Genomic DNA, 15,921 nt, shown 5'->3' with positions numbered 1-15,921 from the left:
GGACAAATATATGCTACTGTGTGTACTGTTCAGGGCATGTTTAAAAAATATATCTATATATTCATAGCGTTGTATGAAAAAGTGTCCAGTCAGGGAAATACTGAGATTCTTACTAACAAAGTGAACTGACCAAGCAGTAAAGTAACTAGTGCCTATTCTTTCCACTAGAGGAATAGAGCTGTAGATCAAATGAGAGCAGTCGTGTGTAAAGATTAAAATAGATGTGTTGGTAAACTAGTCTGTTTTCCATTGTCAAGACTGAAGTTCGTTTAGCAATTACTCTTGTTTACTCTATGTAATTTTACAGATGTTCATTTGAAATTAAATGAGCAGTCATTTCACATACTCCCTTGTCTGAAAACACCATTTTCTTCTATTTAGATACTTCTCATCTGTCTTCTGCATCCAAAATCCTCCCAAATGGTGAAGCAAATCTTATGTAGCACACTGCCTAGTGCAGATATTGAGCAGACTAAGAGAAATCACTCGTTGTTAGTAGGATTTGGCTATTTAGACAGCTAAGCAAAATACGAATTCTATTTCTCCTGCCCATTGGGGTTTGTGTCTTTATTTAAATATTTACCCATAACTTAAACTATTTTCAGATGACATAGTTGAATGCTGTTAATAGCTATAAAGACATCAGAGGACGTGTTTTCTAGACGTTGCATTTTTCTATGGCCACATTACTGGATGACTTCTTCCAGTATGAAGTACTCAGTACTTAGCTTTATTTCTGGAAATCTGAATATTGCAGCAACAAAGTGTCTGTTACACTGCAGTGTACAGTGACACTGAAGCATCTGGCAGATGCTTTATTGGTGAAATGCTCTATCCATGAAAGTACCTAGATGGTATTGTGGCTAATTGATGATTCCTGTACTCATCTATGACAGTTTTTATTATAAGAACTTAGCAAAACTAATTATTACCTCTGTATTTTGTCATAAAACAATGAAGTAAACAACAGTCTTTTTTTCATATCAAGGTCTTTATGTAGCAGAAAGCTTCCAGAAAAAGTAAATGACTTATTCTTTGAGGTAAACCAGAGATGCACACAGAGTTCAGTTCCTTAATTCTACGTTTCTACCTCTGACAATTCTCCCTCATGAAATAAGGTCTGCTAAGTTACTGAATAGGTGGATTTTTGAAGCCACTTTGCTCCAGAATGTCAGAGCAATGTCCCACACTCCCTATGAATTTCAGTCTAATAATAGTATGCATACACTAAATTGAGTTTCATTTGTTACCATGGCAGCCAGTTTATCACCTTTATCCTTTGTGACTTTGCTATTTCTGATACTATTTCTTCTTCCCAGGATGAAGAAGCTGTCAAGAAACTCACAGTGGGTGCCGGAACTAAATCAAAACTTGCTAAGCCAATCCAAGACCTCATTAAGATGATCTTTGATGTGGAGAGCATGAAGAAAGCAATGGTGGAATTTGAGGTGACCACACACATTCATGTGTTTCACTTCCAACCTTTCTTTCTCCATTTACATTGCACTTACACAGCCAGAAGCAAGTTCTTTGCAACCCAGAGTGCATCATGCTTACCAGAAATAAGTGTCAGTTTTAGATCAGCCTTAAAAGAAGGGCTGACCAGAATTTGCCAAGCACTCGAAGTAATAACTTAGTTATGATGCACACAGCTTTTAAAACAGGTGTGTTCTTTGTTCTTCAGTAGGGAATGTCTGTATCAGCATCTTTAACTTCGCAAGCCTATGAGAAACTCATCTGCTGGTCCTGGTATCAGTAATCATTCTTTTTTTTTCTTTTCCCAGCAATACATGCATCATGACTACTGTTTGATGAATATTCTTAAAATATTAACACAGGTAGCCAATTTGCTGGTGTTGTGAGGCTTTTTTTTTTTTGTAAGGGGTAAAACAGATTTTTTGTGGCAATGCTGCCACTAATTTAGCATGCAGGTCAGACTTGAGAAGTGTTGCTAGTTAATACCAAGTGTTAATGAATTGCCTTGTCAAAGTCCAGATCCTCTTTTGAACTGGGCCAAACTCTATTTTTTTTTTATTTCCCACTTGTTCTAATGATACCCTTTTTTCTTCCATACTTTGTGATCTGTGCTGTTATCCTCAGTGCACCTGGCAGTATTAATCTCAAATGTGTCCCCAAGACATGATCACTTTTGAAGCCTTTCTTCTCTTTCTACAGTCCGTCTTGGCTTTTCTTAGTACCTGGCTATATGTATGCGTAGCTGCAACTAGAAGTAAAAGTATCTCCTTAAAAATCACCATAAGGCTTTCAAACTAGTCTCTGTGTTTTAGAAGAGCCTTCTGAGGTTCGGCTTGCAGAGAAGATTTTCATACAGCTGGGTTTCCTAGCTTTATAGTGAGTCAATAATGTAAAGCTTATCCAGATAGTACGTGGTTTCATAGGATTTTCTGTCTTTGAGCTGAATTTTAAACCCATCAGATTAAGTAAATGCTAGTTTGACCTGCAGGGTGTATAGTGAGTACTGTCAAGAGTCCAGAGGGTATGTGTATGACCTTTGTAAACAACTCCATTGGAGTCAACTTTTGTTACCTGCTTTTGTATTCGGACAGTCCTTAATTATGCAAGAATTTAATGCAAATGTGAAACTCTCCCAAGATCAGTCAATACAAAAGCGACATATGAAATAAATCAATAGCCAAGACATCACTTTTGACTTCACATTTGACTCTGTGTTGCAATGGTTTCAGTGTCGTGAAATCCTGTTTTAATTGTTCAATTTTTCATCAGATTGACCTGCAGAAGATGCCACTGGGAAAACTGAGCAAGCGACAGATCCAGAGTGCATACTCCATCCTTAATGAGGTTCAGCAGGTAAGCGTGAAAGAGACGTTAGAGCAAGAGTTGTTCTGAGCTTGGAGTGGGGTGAATGCTGACGGGTGTGTATGAGCCTGTGTAGTTTCTTTCCTATTCCATAACTTAAAAGACAATGGAAAGAGGTGGCATTTATCTTAAAATAAAAAGGAGAGGGGAAAGCCTTTTTGTTGAAAGTGAAATTATTAGTGATTTAGGAAAATATCTGAGCTGTTTCTAGGTGAAGATGTAGTTTCCATGGGTAACTAGTTAGTTCTCTTCACTACTGTAAATGTTTAGGTAGTACTTGTATCTTTCTAGCTTTTCTAGCACAAAATTCAGGCTAAGACAGACTTGCTATTGACACAAATGACCGTTGAGCAAATGAAACTGGTGTCTTGGTCTAGTAGTGAGCTGGCGTTTTCACCCCAGAGGAGTCTGACTATGAGAATAAATGTCTGGTTGACTCAGAGAAGAATATTTATACATCGTGACCTGGACCATTCTAAGAATCACTGCATAGTACTTCCTGAACAGCTTGCAAAAATGTATCAGCGTACCCCCTTTTTCTTTTTTGTCATGGACTCCCTGGGAAAGCATAGATACAAGAAGTTATTTCAATTGCTAGAGTACCTAGCTGAGTGTGTGCATGCATACCTTCTGTATCTAGAAGGCTTTATTTTGCTTTCCAGAAAACGTAGTCCCCATTAGATTTTTCTTATACCAGAAATTCTGTATATTTCTAGGTAGGTACAGTGACTTACGACATGCAAAACGATTACGTACAATTCCCCCTTTTACTCCTGTGGGAGTTCAACATTAACATGATTTGTATTGCTGCTTCTATTTATTAGTTCTCAAGTATCTTGTGTGTGTCTGTTGCCATGGAGCCTTATTCTGCCATGCTTGATAATTTTCTTTAATGCTTGTTTTCTTGTGTAGGCAGTTTCTGACAATGGTTCTGAATCCCAGATCTTGGATCTCTCCAACCGCTTCTATACTCTGATTCCTCACGACTTTGGGATGAAGAAACCACCTCTCCTAAATAACTTAGAATACATTCAGGTAATGATGAGAAACAGTACGCTGTTTGCAGGCAACAAATCTAATACCAAACATCTAACACAGAAACTTTTTGAGGTTTGAAGACTTGTTTTAACCTCATGAAAGCGTGAGGTTAAGCTTGTGTTGTTTTTCTCAAAATATCTTTTTTGTTTATGTGCACATATATTTGTGTGTATAAATACACAGATTATACATAAGGTATCAGAAGATATGTTATATATTATGATCTGTTTTTATATGTGTGTGAATATACATATATTGAAATATATTTTCATAGATGTATGTGAAAGGCAGTCTTGTTAGGTGCCAGTGCCTGGCATGTGCTTCACATACATTTTTATAGTTTGGGGTATTACAGAGTTATTCTGAACATTGCAATGGCGCAAGTAAAAAAAACTCTTTAAATTATTCAGGCTAAAGTGCAGATGTTGGACAACTTGCTTGATATTGAGGTTGCTTACAGCCTTCTCAGAGGTGGAAATGAAGATGGAGATAAAGACCCAATTGACATCAACTACGAAAAGCTCCGAACTGATATTAAGGTAAAGGAAATGAGCGACCAGGAATGCAACCTGACATCTTGTTGGTTTGGAGTGCAACAGATCAAGTAAACTTTAAGTGGACAGATGTATTGGCATGAGTTCAATAAGGGCTACTGAGATGGTTAAGGGAGCATTAAGGGACTAGAGCGTATGTTGCACAAGGTGATACTAAGAGAGCTTTAGGCTTTTTAACCTGCAGGAAAGAAGGTTTGGTGGGTATCTTATCGATGTGTACATCGATGTGATACAGTTTGTGGAAGGGAGCAGAAAAGACAGAGGTATCCACTGACAGGAGGAGAGGCAATGGGAGCAAATTTAAATACAGGAAATTCCACTTAAACTTTTTTTTTACTGCAAAAGTGGTCAAACACCAGAAGAGGTTGCCCAGAGAGGCTGTTGAGGCTCCATCCTTGGAGATACTTGAAGTGTAACTGGAGTCAGTCCTTGGCAACCTGCTACAGCTGACCCTCCTTTGAGCAGGGCTATTGGAAATCATGTAGACTTCCAGAGCTGCCTTCCCACTTTACCTGTCAGCCATTCTCTCTGGTTAAGGGCTCTCTGTATATCTTCTCTATCTAGAAAAAAAAAATCACAAATGATAATACGAAGAGGTAGCTTAAGCTGGGGAGTTGCAAGCATAGGGTGGATGTCCTCATCTTATAAGAAGCCTACTAATTTATATTCTAAAGAAACTTCTCATTTGCCTCTTTTCAGGTTGTTGACAAAGATTCAGAGGAAGCCAAGATTATTAAACAATATGTGAAAAATACTCATGCTGCTACTCACAATGCATATGACCTCAAAGTCGTGGATGTAAGTGTGGCAATACTGGGTTTGTAGTTTGTGAAGACTGGCATATACGAGTCTACCAACTTGTTTGTGGTTTCTCTTTGAGTACCTTATTTTGTTTCCCTTATTGAAGGTGTAGTTTGATAGACCAGTTGGTATTTAATAGAATAGCAAAAGTACATCTAAGCTTACTGAGGTGCTTCTATTTCCTTTTAATTTGCTTCGTAAAAGAATAATCATCTTCGGAAACTAAGCCTTAGTTCCTTAAATGATTTTTCAGAAAACTATGGTCTCAGGAAAATGTAGAAGGTAGGCTGGAGAAATAATTAATAACATGTACTGTGTGATCAAAGCTGCTACTTTTGCTAACGTGACATAGCAAGCTGCAAATACTGAAAGCCATGTAGATCATTTTTCGTAGCTGATTGATGTATGTTCCAAATTGGGTAATTTTTGGATCTGATTACTTGCATGCAGGTGATGGTTTATTTACTTGGTTTTTCTTTTTCTCCTATCCCATTTTGAATTGAAGATCTTCAGGATTGACCGTGAAGGAGAGAGTCAGCGCTACAAGCCCTTTAAGCAGCTTCATAATCGCCAGCTGCTGTGGCACGGTTCCCGCACTACCAACTTTGCTGGTATCCTCTCACAGGGTCTCCGAATAGCTCCCCCTGAAGCTCCTGTGGTATGTTAAACAGATACCTTCTCTGGCTGCCTCCCAGAGATGGCGATTGTCAGAGAGAACCTAAATAAGAGAATTTCTGCGGGAATTACCCAATGTTATCTCTGAGCATGAAGAACAACATTGGGTGTCCAGAGCAGGTTGCTGTACAGTGTCTACAAGAGCTAGAGTTGCAGCTGTGCTCTCCTGAGAGCCCGGCCAGATGGATTCAACGCTGCCTTTATTAATGTCTCAATTTTTTATTCCCCCTCCTCTGTTGCTTGCAGACTGGCTACATGTTTGGGAAAGGCATCTATTTTGCAGACATGGTATCCAAGAGTGCTAACTACTGTCACACATCTCAAGCTGATCCAATAGGGTTAATACTCCTGGGAGAAGTTGCGCTTGGAAACATGTAAGTAACAGATGAAAAGCATTTCCTAAACATACTTAAGGTGCCATGATGGAAGTTAATGTTAAAATTGCAAGCCTCTTCAGTGTGAAAAAAAGAGCACTTTGTATTTCTTTAAAAATAAGATGTTTTTTCTTCAAATAAGAACTTTTGGGAGGGGAAAGGGGGAACATGTTGCAAGTCTAGAATCCTCTCTTAAATGCCAATATCATTAAAGTTAGACACTGAGACAAAGATGAAAGGCCTCTGAATTTCAGAAGAGTAGAATTTAACTCACAATACACTGAAGCTTGAAAAAGTTTGGTTTTTTTCTTCCACCAAGATAGTTAAAAATGAATGTAAAATGCCATTGTGTGTTCTTTGTGCTATCCAGGTATGAGCTAAAGAATGCTTCTCACATTACAAAATTGCCCAAGGGAAAACACAGTGTGAAAGGTAAGCGTTAGCAGTTGTCACTGGTAATCTGTTGATGGCAAAGTCACCTTTTGGTTCTCTGCTTAGTGAAGAGAACTATAGGCATTTCGTAGCTGTACTTCCTTTAAGAGTTTGCATAATGTTGCCTTATGATCACATCTGAGAATGTGAGTGTTTTGAGATGGGAATTAGCACACTAAAACTGAAGTTAAAGAGCTGTCTGAAGTTCAGGAGCAGACTTTCCTTTGATCAAATACAAGAGAAAAGGCAACGTGTATTTTCCAACTTCTACTTTCATCATAATACTATATATGTTAGTAGAAAGCTGAGAGGTTTGATAGATCAGAGGAATAATTGTTCAGCTTTCTAAGTGCTCTGGAAGCTTGGAGAGAAGGGAAAGGCTAAGAATAAAAGTTCAGGTGGAACAGCTGTTCTCGTTACATTTCTATCACCAAGTAGCAGCAGTATATTCCACTGGAAAAAAAAAAAAAGAGAAGACTGCCTAATTCAAACAGAAGAAATGGTAATCATGACTATCTTCTGTACAGTGATTGAAAAGAGAACAGTAACATTCAGTAATGAGTGGCTTTTCTTAAACTGTTTGTTTTTGAGAGGCTTAAAATTAGTTTTCTAAAATTGAATTTAATATGCACTGAGAAAAAGCTAAATCATGTTACTATGTCAAATTAGGTTTGTAATGAAGAGTTAAAAGACTAAGAATTGACTTGTTAAAGTTTTCTGAAAAATGTTACAATGTGCACATATACATGCTAGGATATGAAATCTGTAAGTGTAGTCTGATCCATTTTAATCATCTAATCTGTATGACCAAAGCTAACAGCAAAAAGTGTGCAACTTTCACTGTAAATACAGCAGAGTACAACTACTATAAATGCAGTGATGCTGAGTTGAGTAAACAGTCTATATCCTTTGTGTTCTTTTTAAAATACTTCTGTTCCTGGTCAGCATTTGACCATATATGTGAAGTAATATTTGGCTGGCTGAGTTACTTTCTTTATGCATGAAGTATGTGTTTGCCTTCAAGATTTCTAACTAATTTTTTTTCCCCTTCTAGGCTTGGGCAAAACTGCACCTGATCCCACAGCTACTACCAACCTTGATGGTGTAGAGGTTCCCTTAGGGAATGGAATCTCAACAGGAATTAATGACACCTGTCTTCTATATAATGAGTATCCTTTGCTGTCATGTTGGCTGCACATTGTGTGTGAGTGTTGCTGAGTTTAGCAGGATCTTGCTAGTGTCAGCCAGGAGTTTTTGCCATGGAGTTTTTTGTTTCTTTTAGATCTGCTTTTGAGTACTCACTCTTTTTTTTCAAGGCTGATTTTAGAGATGCCATGCTTAAATTGTCATCTTGCAAAAAAGGAAACGGTACGTATAGCAAATAGCTGTTGCCCCAACAGGACTCAGTAGCTGAAGGTGCTGGAGTGGCCTAGGAATGCTGCCAAGTAGTACCTTGCCTGGAGACATGCCAGGACAAGAGAAGTGGAATGCAGCCTGTGGTTTCACATCACTCCAGTGGCTTCTTCCTCAGGGAAAGTCAGCTTGGCTAGGAGGAGATGGGGGAGCAGGCTATGTGACTTGTAGTCTCTTATGACCTAGCTTCTCTTCTGTTTCCCAAATCCTTTACAAATATTATGGTAAACCTCAAAATGCCTATCAGAGAATGTAGCCTTTAAGCCTCTTCCTAGTCAGAAGTATCCCCAAATCAATGTGTGTTCTACATTCACGAGAGGTCATGAGAATAAGTCATGTCTAGTCTCAGTGAAAAGACTGGCTACTACTTGCTCGCTGTCAGTGATACAAATAACTAATTTATACAAACTCTGGGCTATGTAGAAACTGAATTCTCCCTTGGTAGGTTTTTCTCTTATAAGCCCTCTTGTCAACGGAACTCGCAGCAGTACTGACTTCATCTTGAATTTTCTTCAGTACTTTATCTGTATTGGTCAGATGATAGGAAAATGCAGTTAATAAGTAATTAAGATAACATGTGCATTTACTTCATTTTACCCTGTGTTTAATGGGGATGCTTTTCATCTAAAGTTGGGATTGGAGGTAAGTTTCTGGCCCTAAAACATCCCAAAAAATAGGCAAGATGGACTTGAAACTGTCTTCTGAAAAAATATAATGGTACAGTGCGGTCACAAAACATTCTAATGCTCTACCAGTCGCTGTAGAGCTCTTCTCTGTGGAGATTTTTTTTTTGTGAGAAATGAAGAGGAGATTATCTTCCAGCACAAAGTCCGTAGTAGTAGAACTACACATAACTTGAGGAATGTCAGGTATGTAACTGAAGATCTCATCTAGGCTATGTTCTTCCGCTCTTTAAATAGGAGGAAAGCCATTGTATGTTGTGTCTGCCTGACAGAAATGATGTTCAAGAACTACAGCTCTGTACCTAAGTCAGTTCACGTGCCTGCCACTGAGGTTTCCTACTGCACCGTTATTGATTCTGCACGTGGCTGTTAGTTGCCAGTTTCTAACTGTTGTATAAAAACACTTTTGGATTCAAAGAAAAGCAAAACTTAAAGATTCTGAGTTTAAGCTATTAGAACTGCTTAATCACACAGGCATGCTACAATGTGGTAACTTAAGTTCAAAGGTGGAGTTTGACTATGTTTTGAGTTTCTCTGTGTTACTAATATCAACAGCTTGAATTGTTCCTTAACATTCTTCCTAGATACATTGTGTATGATGTTGCTCAGGTAAATCTGAAGTACCTGCTGAAACTGAAATTCAACTATAAGACATCACTCTGGTGAACAGTATTTAGAAGCCCTGTTAGAGTTATACTGTAGTTACACTATAGCGTTGACTTCTGACATACTTAAACATTGACTTCTTTTGTCAAGATACCAAGAGCTAAACTACAGAAGCGGTTACTAAATCCTATTTAGTACGACAGTTAGTGGAAGTTTTATATAAATGTTTGGCAACATGTGGACCTGAATTCTGATGAGAATGATTAGCTGGTTTTGTTTTATACCACTTCTAACTGTGGGGCTATCAAGTGTTTCTTTTAATTGAGCAAACAAAATTGACAAAAAAAAATAAAAAATAAACTCAATCTTGTGGTTTTTAGCCAGAGATGGGAAATGGCAAAGAACTTGAAGATGTTTGATGTTTGTTCTATTAAGGTTCCCACTTGATTACGATATCCTTTTCAGTTTTCATTTTGAATAAAAGATAAATGTGCATTTATTTTGAGGTAAAAAATAAAAGCTAATTTCATACTAACAGCTTTATGTTTCAAAACTTGCAAATTGTTTTGACTTTGAGTAATGATTTAAATGTATTTGCTGGAATGTTTCTTGAAAATATCATTTCTCTGAAGATCAGATGCCAAACATTAAAATCTGTAGTCGCATCTCAGGAAGTCACGGTGAAATGAAAATTTTCCACTGAGACTTCATCTGTCAACGGTTGGTGTGGTAAACATGGAAAATGAACTTGTAGCTGTTTGAATTTAGTATTGGCCCCAATAAACCTCTTTTAAATACCTACCTTCAACATGATGTAAGTTGGTTGTTGTAGACTTAAATCCTAATGAAGCCTTAAGTTGACTTTGGATGTAACAGGGCAAGTTTCACTTGTCATGACCTGAAATGAGGTATGGGTATATAATTTTTTGATTTGTCATTTAAGACTTAAATGTAATCTTGTCAGTTCATGAAGGAGAATGTGAGAACTGGTTCAGTTTACTCAAGGTAAAACAACTTCCTTCTGTTACAACCTTTTTTAAAAAAAAAAAAAACCTGAAAAAAAATCCTGCCGTGGAGTACATGCACCTGACCTTGGTGCCCTTTTACTTTCAAGTAAACACTAGGCTACTTCTGCAGAAATGATCACTTTGAAGATGTAGTGTATCCTATGAGGAGAAATGTAAAGAAAGTACTTACTGTTACTCATTCCAGTGCGGACGTATCATACAAGCCAATGCACAGTTTTCACAGAAAGTGAGATGCAAGTACAGCCTGAATACAGGAAGGAGGATTGGCTTCCCAAGTTCTGAGAGGAGAAACTACTGCTTCCCCCACCTCCTCATTGCAAATTCTAATTGCATGAGAGGTGGTTAATGCAGGGGGACTCAGACTTCACAAGAATGTGCCTCAGTAACTGAAGAGCACACTCGTGGTTTCTGCTAGTTGTGCTTTTCTTCCTGTTATCAGGGCCTGCCTAGGGTATGTCAGAAAATGACACCCTAGCTGTCTTCTGTCCCTGGGATGTAAAACTACCTGTACAGTGCTAACAAGGCTATGAACAGATTGATTAGTAGGTGTTGTAACCAGTATCTTAATGCCATCTGCAATAATTGGGGAAAAATGGGAGTGTGGAAGTGCTTTTTGTGCCAAAATGCTACATACCATTAAGAGTAATCACCTGCCATGACACTCTGGGAAAGCTAATAGCATGACTGAAGCCAATTTAAAGGTCTTCTGCCATCTGTGCAAAGCAGGTGAGTCAGCAATACTTAATGACAGGTTGTTAGCAGTGTGCACAGATGTTCTTGGTGTGTGTCTATCATGTGATGTGGAAATGACACAATTATACTGAGTGTGAATTGCAAATTTGCTGGAATAAGGACACTGAAAATTTTGTTTTTATTTACAGACTGTCAGAGGGCCCTGGGTACGGCTTTGCTAAAGAGTCATGTTTGTGTGACTTGGAAATGGCACCCATAATAGAAATGAAAAATCCAGAATACAGAGATCCTGCAGCAGTCAAATAAGGCCAAGATGTGAAAGATATAGCAGGAATCCTTATGACACAGTGTTGATTGTTAACCTTTCAACACAGTGAATGTCAATAGCTTCTGCTAAATATTTTCAGAATGCAGCACCAGGAATAACTAGTGTAATACTTACTGTTGGGAGTGGAATTTTACCTTCTGACCTGGTAATTTTTAAGATGACTGGCAGGAGCTGTCAGTGGTGGTGGTGTTGAAATCTGCTAGCTTTTTCATTTGTTTTCTAGGTTTGTCACAAGGTAAAAACTCTGAAAGGTGTTAGTTTGAGGGGGGGATTCTAATGTCTTTGTTTCCCAGAAATTCGGGCTCTAAACAATGTTGCAAAATGTGATTGCATTGTCCACTTCCACACAGACAGACACACACCCCTTCCCCCTCCTGTGATAATTCCTTGCCTTGGTCAATACTCAAGCATTGGGGAGGCTCCAGGCAGCAACTCCTGCTTTCAGCACAATGAGACCTGACGGCAAGGTTTACAAAGCACAGCAGTAAAAATCTTGCTAGGGATCAGTGTCTTCTGTCAACTGTGGAAGTCTGTGTCACCACTCTTAGCTGAGCATTAACATACAACTCCTGCTACAAGGAAGCTTAGCTGAAATACAGGAGTATTAGTGTCATTAACACATTACTGTTCACCCAAGCCTGCAAGGTCTTGTCTGTGTTGAGCCTTTATTTAGGTGATGGACATGTCTTGGGAACACTGTACAAGGTTTAATGCTGGGTAGTTTTTGCCTTTGAAATAGTAAAGATTGCTTTTTTTTTTTTTGCAACTAATTTTTTTGGTGCTATGCCTACGCCCTGTTGCATCTATCCACTTTAGTTGTGCTTTTGCTGCGCTTTATGGAAAGCTTTCACTGTAGTATCTTAAGGCCCTTTGTGGGTTAAGGAAAAGGAAGGCTGTTTTAACAGCCTGACCTGAAAAAGGTTGTAAATGTATGATAGATATGACGTATGATAATTTGCCTTAAAAATATGTTTGTTAAATTTTGCCTTATATATACATTCATACTCTGTACAGTCTACAGACGAAGTCCTGGGGCAGTTTCAAAAGGACTGTTTTTTTTTCTTAAACTCAATTTTCCTCCTCAGCATGGGCAGCATTGATTTAATTGTTTAATAATATGGCCTATACCCTGCTCTTCTCAACCTGGTGTAGTGCTTAGTCATAGAAGTTGGTTACCAATTAAGAACACGAAAACTACACTCAGTCTACATGCTTGTGTGTTTTGTGGGTTCCCTAGTTTCAGTAAGATGTTTGTAGTTTATGACTGCGTCTGTACAGACAGATTTCTTGCAGAAGCTTTAAAATTCGCTGTGCTGTAGGTCCCTGATGGAACTATACAAGTAAAACTACCACGCAAAGTTTTCAGGTGTGACGGGTGGGACTGCGTGAGGGCAGACGGTGACTAGGAAAGGAGCTCTCACACTTGTGTGAGGGCAAGCAAGCCCTCGACCTTCGAGCCTTGAGCCTCGGAGCGCCGTGAGGAGGGGCGGGCACGGCGCCGCCTCACCCGCCCCGGCGGCTCCTGAGGGCTGCGGGCGGGCGGCCGTTACCGCCCCGCGCACGCGCCGCCGCCGCCACCCCGCGCGCCTCGCCCGCGATCGGCGGCACCGCCCCGCGCAAGGCCCCGTCTCCTCCCCCACAATGCCCCGCGCCAGGCAGCCTTTGAAAAAGCGGCGCGGCTCGTTCAAGATGGCGGAGCTCGATCAGCTGCCTGACGAGAGTGAGTACCCGCACCGCCCCGCGCCGCCCGCACCCGCCGCGCCGCGCCCCGCCGCCGGCTCTTCGCGAGGGCTCGGAGCCCCAGCCCCGGCCTCCTCCCCGGCAGCCGGGCCGCCCGGGCCCCCCGCCGCCGCTGCCGCCCCTCGGCGGCGAGGCCCCGGCCCAGGCGGCGGTGCGGGGAGGGTGGCGAGCGGGGAGCCCCCCCGGGGGCGCCGGGGCCGGGCCGCCGCCGCCGCCCCGTCAGGGCTGGGAGCGGCGGTGGGGCCGGGCGGCACGGCACTGCCCTGCCCTGCCCTGCCCCTGCCGTGAGGGCGACGGGGCGAGGAGCGCCCTGCCTCCCGCAGCAGCCTGCTGCCCCCGTGCCCTCTGCCGTGCTGGGGGCAGGAGGGGGAACGGGTCCGTAACGTGTGGTGTGGGAGCACCTCTGAAAGGCCGGGGGGTAGGGCATGGCCCTAGGGGGCACTGGTAAATGCAGAGGGGAGAGCTCCCAGGCTCTGTATTGCGTGTGAATGGTGAAAGCAAGTCACGTAGGAAGAGAGTACAAAAATACATGTGTGTCTACATACAGACCCATATGCCTACGTAGTGTTTTTAAGTGTATTTTCAACATACGCAAGGGTTAGGTAAAAACATGCGTATATAAGATACGCATTTCTGTATACAGGGATTAACGCACAATGTACATTATATGTTACATAATATACAATAGGTGTTGCAGAAGAGGAAATTTTCCATGTAAAATGTGTCTACCGGCATGTCTTCTTAGAGAGAACACAGTAGAATTTAGGAAGGCTGAGTTCTGCAAGTGAGTAATTGGAGGTGCTGGTGTGCCAGAAAGAAGAGAATATGAAGGGAGAAGGGGGTACGTAAAGGAGAAATTGTTTGTAACTTAACCCACTTTCTTTGTATTCTCCAGTGGCATTCAAAGTAATCAGTGGGGCAGTTTCTGTGTGCTGTGGATTCTAGTTTTAACTTCTACCATATGCCATAAGGCACCTACACTGCTGCTTTATGGGGGCTGGGGGAAACACCCTGCCGCCAGGGTTCCTTAATACCTAGCAGTGGCTGAGCAGGGCCCTAAGCTGACTTAAAGGTATTAAAAAATACGTTTTTTAGCCCTTTCTGTACTGCAGTTTTTGCTTTACCCTATTTACAGGTATTTTGGGATCCTTTTCTTTCTAGTGATATGGTAAGCAGGAGCTGTGATCCTCACTCAGTCTGAGAAACCACAGGACAGGGAACGGTGTGAAATCAACAACTGAAATCTGTTGTATGCTGTTATAATCGCTGCTGTATTTTAAGTTCTGGCGCTTATAGCTGAAGACAGCGCCTGTGTAAAGGAGATTCAGAGGATGACAGAGGAAAGGATGGGCTTTGTGAGAGGCAGTTTGGAAGGCTGAGATGGCTTATCTTACAGAGCTGGCGCACGAGATGGAAGTAATAACTGAGGTGGAAAGGACTGAGCAAATGTGAATGCGTTGCCTACGTAGAACACAGCTGCACACCTGCGTGCAGGTCATGCATATGGATACTCGCAGATGTTATTTCTGTATTACTATTTACACAAATGTTTCCTTCAGACTAGTACTTCAGTATTTTTGCAAGATAAGTGGCGTTACTGTTGGAGGTTTTTTTCAGAACCTTCATCAGCTCCAGAAAGTATGCATCTTACAGCACTGACTTTCAGGCTCACTCATGAGATATTTGTGTACCGTTTACATGTGATATTCGTATTAACTTATACAGGAAGATTCCTACGTTAATCGCTGTGGTAGAGTGTTACAATACGCTGTATACCTGCACTTACTTATTCACGTAGAACACAGCCCTGTGTGCATTTCATTGCAAATGAGCTAGTATATATTGCAATTGCTTAATATGGAAAAATAAATGTTACGTCACACCCCTCCTGTTAACACCAAATGGTAGTCATCTTGAGCACTGTCAGCTCTATGAGTGCGCTGTGGTGGTTTGGAATTATTTTGGTATGGAATTGGTTATGTGTGAATATGGATCTGGATATTCACAAGAGTTCTCCGGAGAGAAATACGTTCTGTTGGAAGTGACGTGGAGTAGGGTAAGATCAGGCAGAGAAAGGTCTGCCTCACATCTGGTTTTATGGCCTCTATTTTTCTGAGGGGAAAAATAATTCACTTGTTTGTGTGTGAAGATTTTGTTGTATTGATATGCGTGGGGAATCCATTGTCATTCATTTAATTAGAACACAAAGGTGGATTTACAGGTGAAGGGCTTTTTCCTGAAAGGCTTGACACGGTACTCTTGTAAGATTATGTAGACAATAGTCATGACGTAGTTGAATTTTGATAATGGATTTCAGTTTAATAATTTTAAGTCTTTAAAGAAAATTACTCTGAGTAATCGCTAAATCATTCAGCAATTTAGGAAAGTGTATAGACTAATAACCATTTGCTTGTAAAAGTTATTCTGACAGTGGCTTTTCCAAAAAATGAAAAATAAAAATCACTTGGGACATCTAAGAAGTTTTATATTTCTTTCAGGATTTGTCATTTGCTTTCTGTTGTCCTGTATGTTAGCTGTAGCACATCTCTACTTACGTGAAGCTCTGTAAAACTTTAAATGAAGCTGCAAATGTGTGTCAAACTAAAACTAGGGCATTTAATAGTTTTGATAAATGTATGTACAACAAGGCAGACTTATATTTTTAGTGACACTGTTTTGTGCATCACCATGCAAGCTCGTGAATATGTGAACTGCTTC

At 40.5% G+C, this 15,921-nt stretch overlaps 2 protein-coding genes across 3 annotated transcripts in view; both read left to right on the top strand.

Annotated features, from left to right (window-relative positions):
• Window positions 1-10,222, top strand: part of PARP1 (poly(ADP-ribose) polymerase 1) — a 29,009-nt gene extending 18,787 nt beyond the window's left edge. The window contains exons 14-23 of the mRNA XM_035562428.1: window positions 1,320-1,448; window positions 2,746-2,829; window positions 3,751-3,873; window positions 4,287-4,415; window positions 5,130-5,228; window positions 5,737-5,889; window positions 6,153-6,280; window positions 6,651-6,712; window positions 7,767-7,881; window positions 9,393-10,222. Of these exons, the coding sequence (XP_035418321.1) occupies window positions 1,320-1,448; window positions 2,746-2,829; window positions 3,751-3,873; window positions 4,287-4,415; window positions 5,130-5,228; window positions 5,737-5,889; window positions 6,153-6,280; window positions 6,651-6,712; window positions 7,767-7,881; window positions 9,393-9,474 (1,104 nt within the window). The 3' untranslated portion in view covers window positions 9,475-10,222. The remainder of the gene's footprint in view (window positions 1-1,319; window positions 1,449-2,745; window positions 2,830-3,750; window positions 3,874-4,286; window positions 4,416-5,129; window positions 5,229-5,736; window positions 5,890-6,152; window positions 6,281-6,650; window positions 6,713-7,766; window positions 7,882-9,392) is intronic.
• A 2,876-nt stretch (window positions 10,223-13,098) lies between these two features.
• Window positions 13,099-15,921, top strand: part of LIN9 (lin-9 DREAM MuvB core complex component) — a 40,064-nt gene continuing 37,241 nt past the window's right edge. For both annotated transcript variants that reach the window (XM_035562933.2, XM_035562928.2), the window contains exon 1: window positions 13,099-13,183. In XM_035562933.2, the coding sequence (XP_035418826.1) occupies window positions 13,105-13,183 (79 nt within the window). In that variant the 5' untranslated portion in view covers window positions 13,099-13,104. The remainder of the gene's footprint in view (window positions 13,184-15,921) is intronic.

The sequence above is a fragment of the Cygnus atratus genome, chromosome 3 (genome assembly GCF_013377495.2).
Source record: "Cygnus atratus isolate AKBS03 ecotype Queensland, Australia chromosome 3, CAtr_DNAZoo_HiC_assembly, whole genome shotgun sequence".
In the NCBI taxonomy this organism is placed as follows: domain Eukaryota; kingdom Metazoa; phylum Chordata; class Aves; order Anseriformes; family Anatidae; genus Cygnus; species Cygnus atratus.
This window is presented reverse-complemented; position numbering and strand designations above follow the sequence as displayed.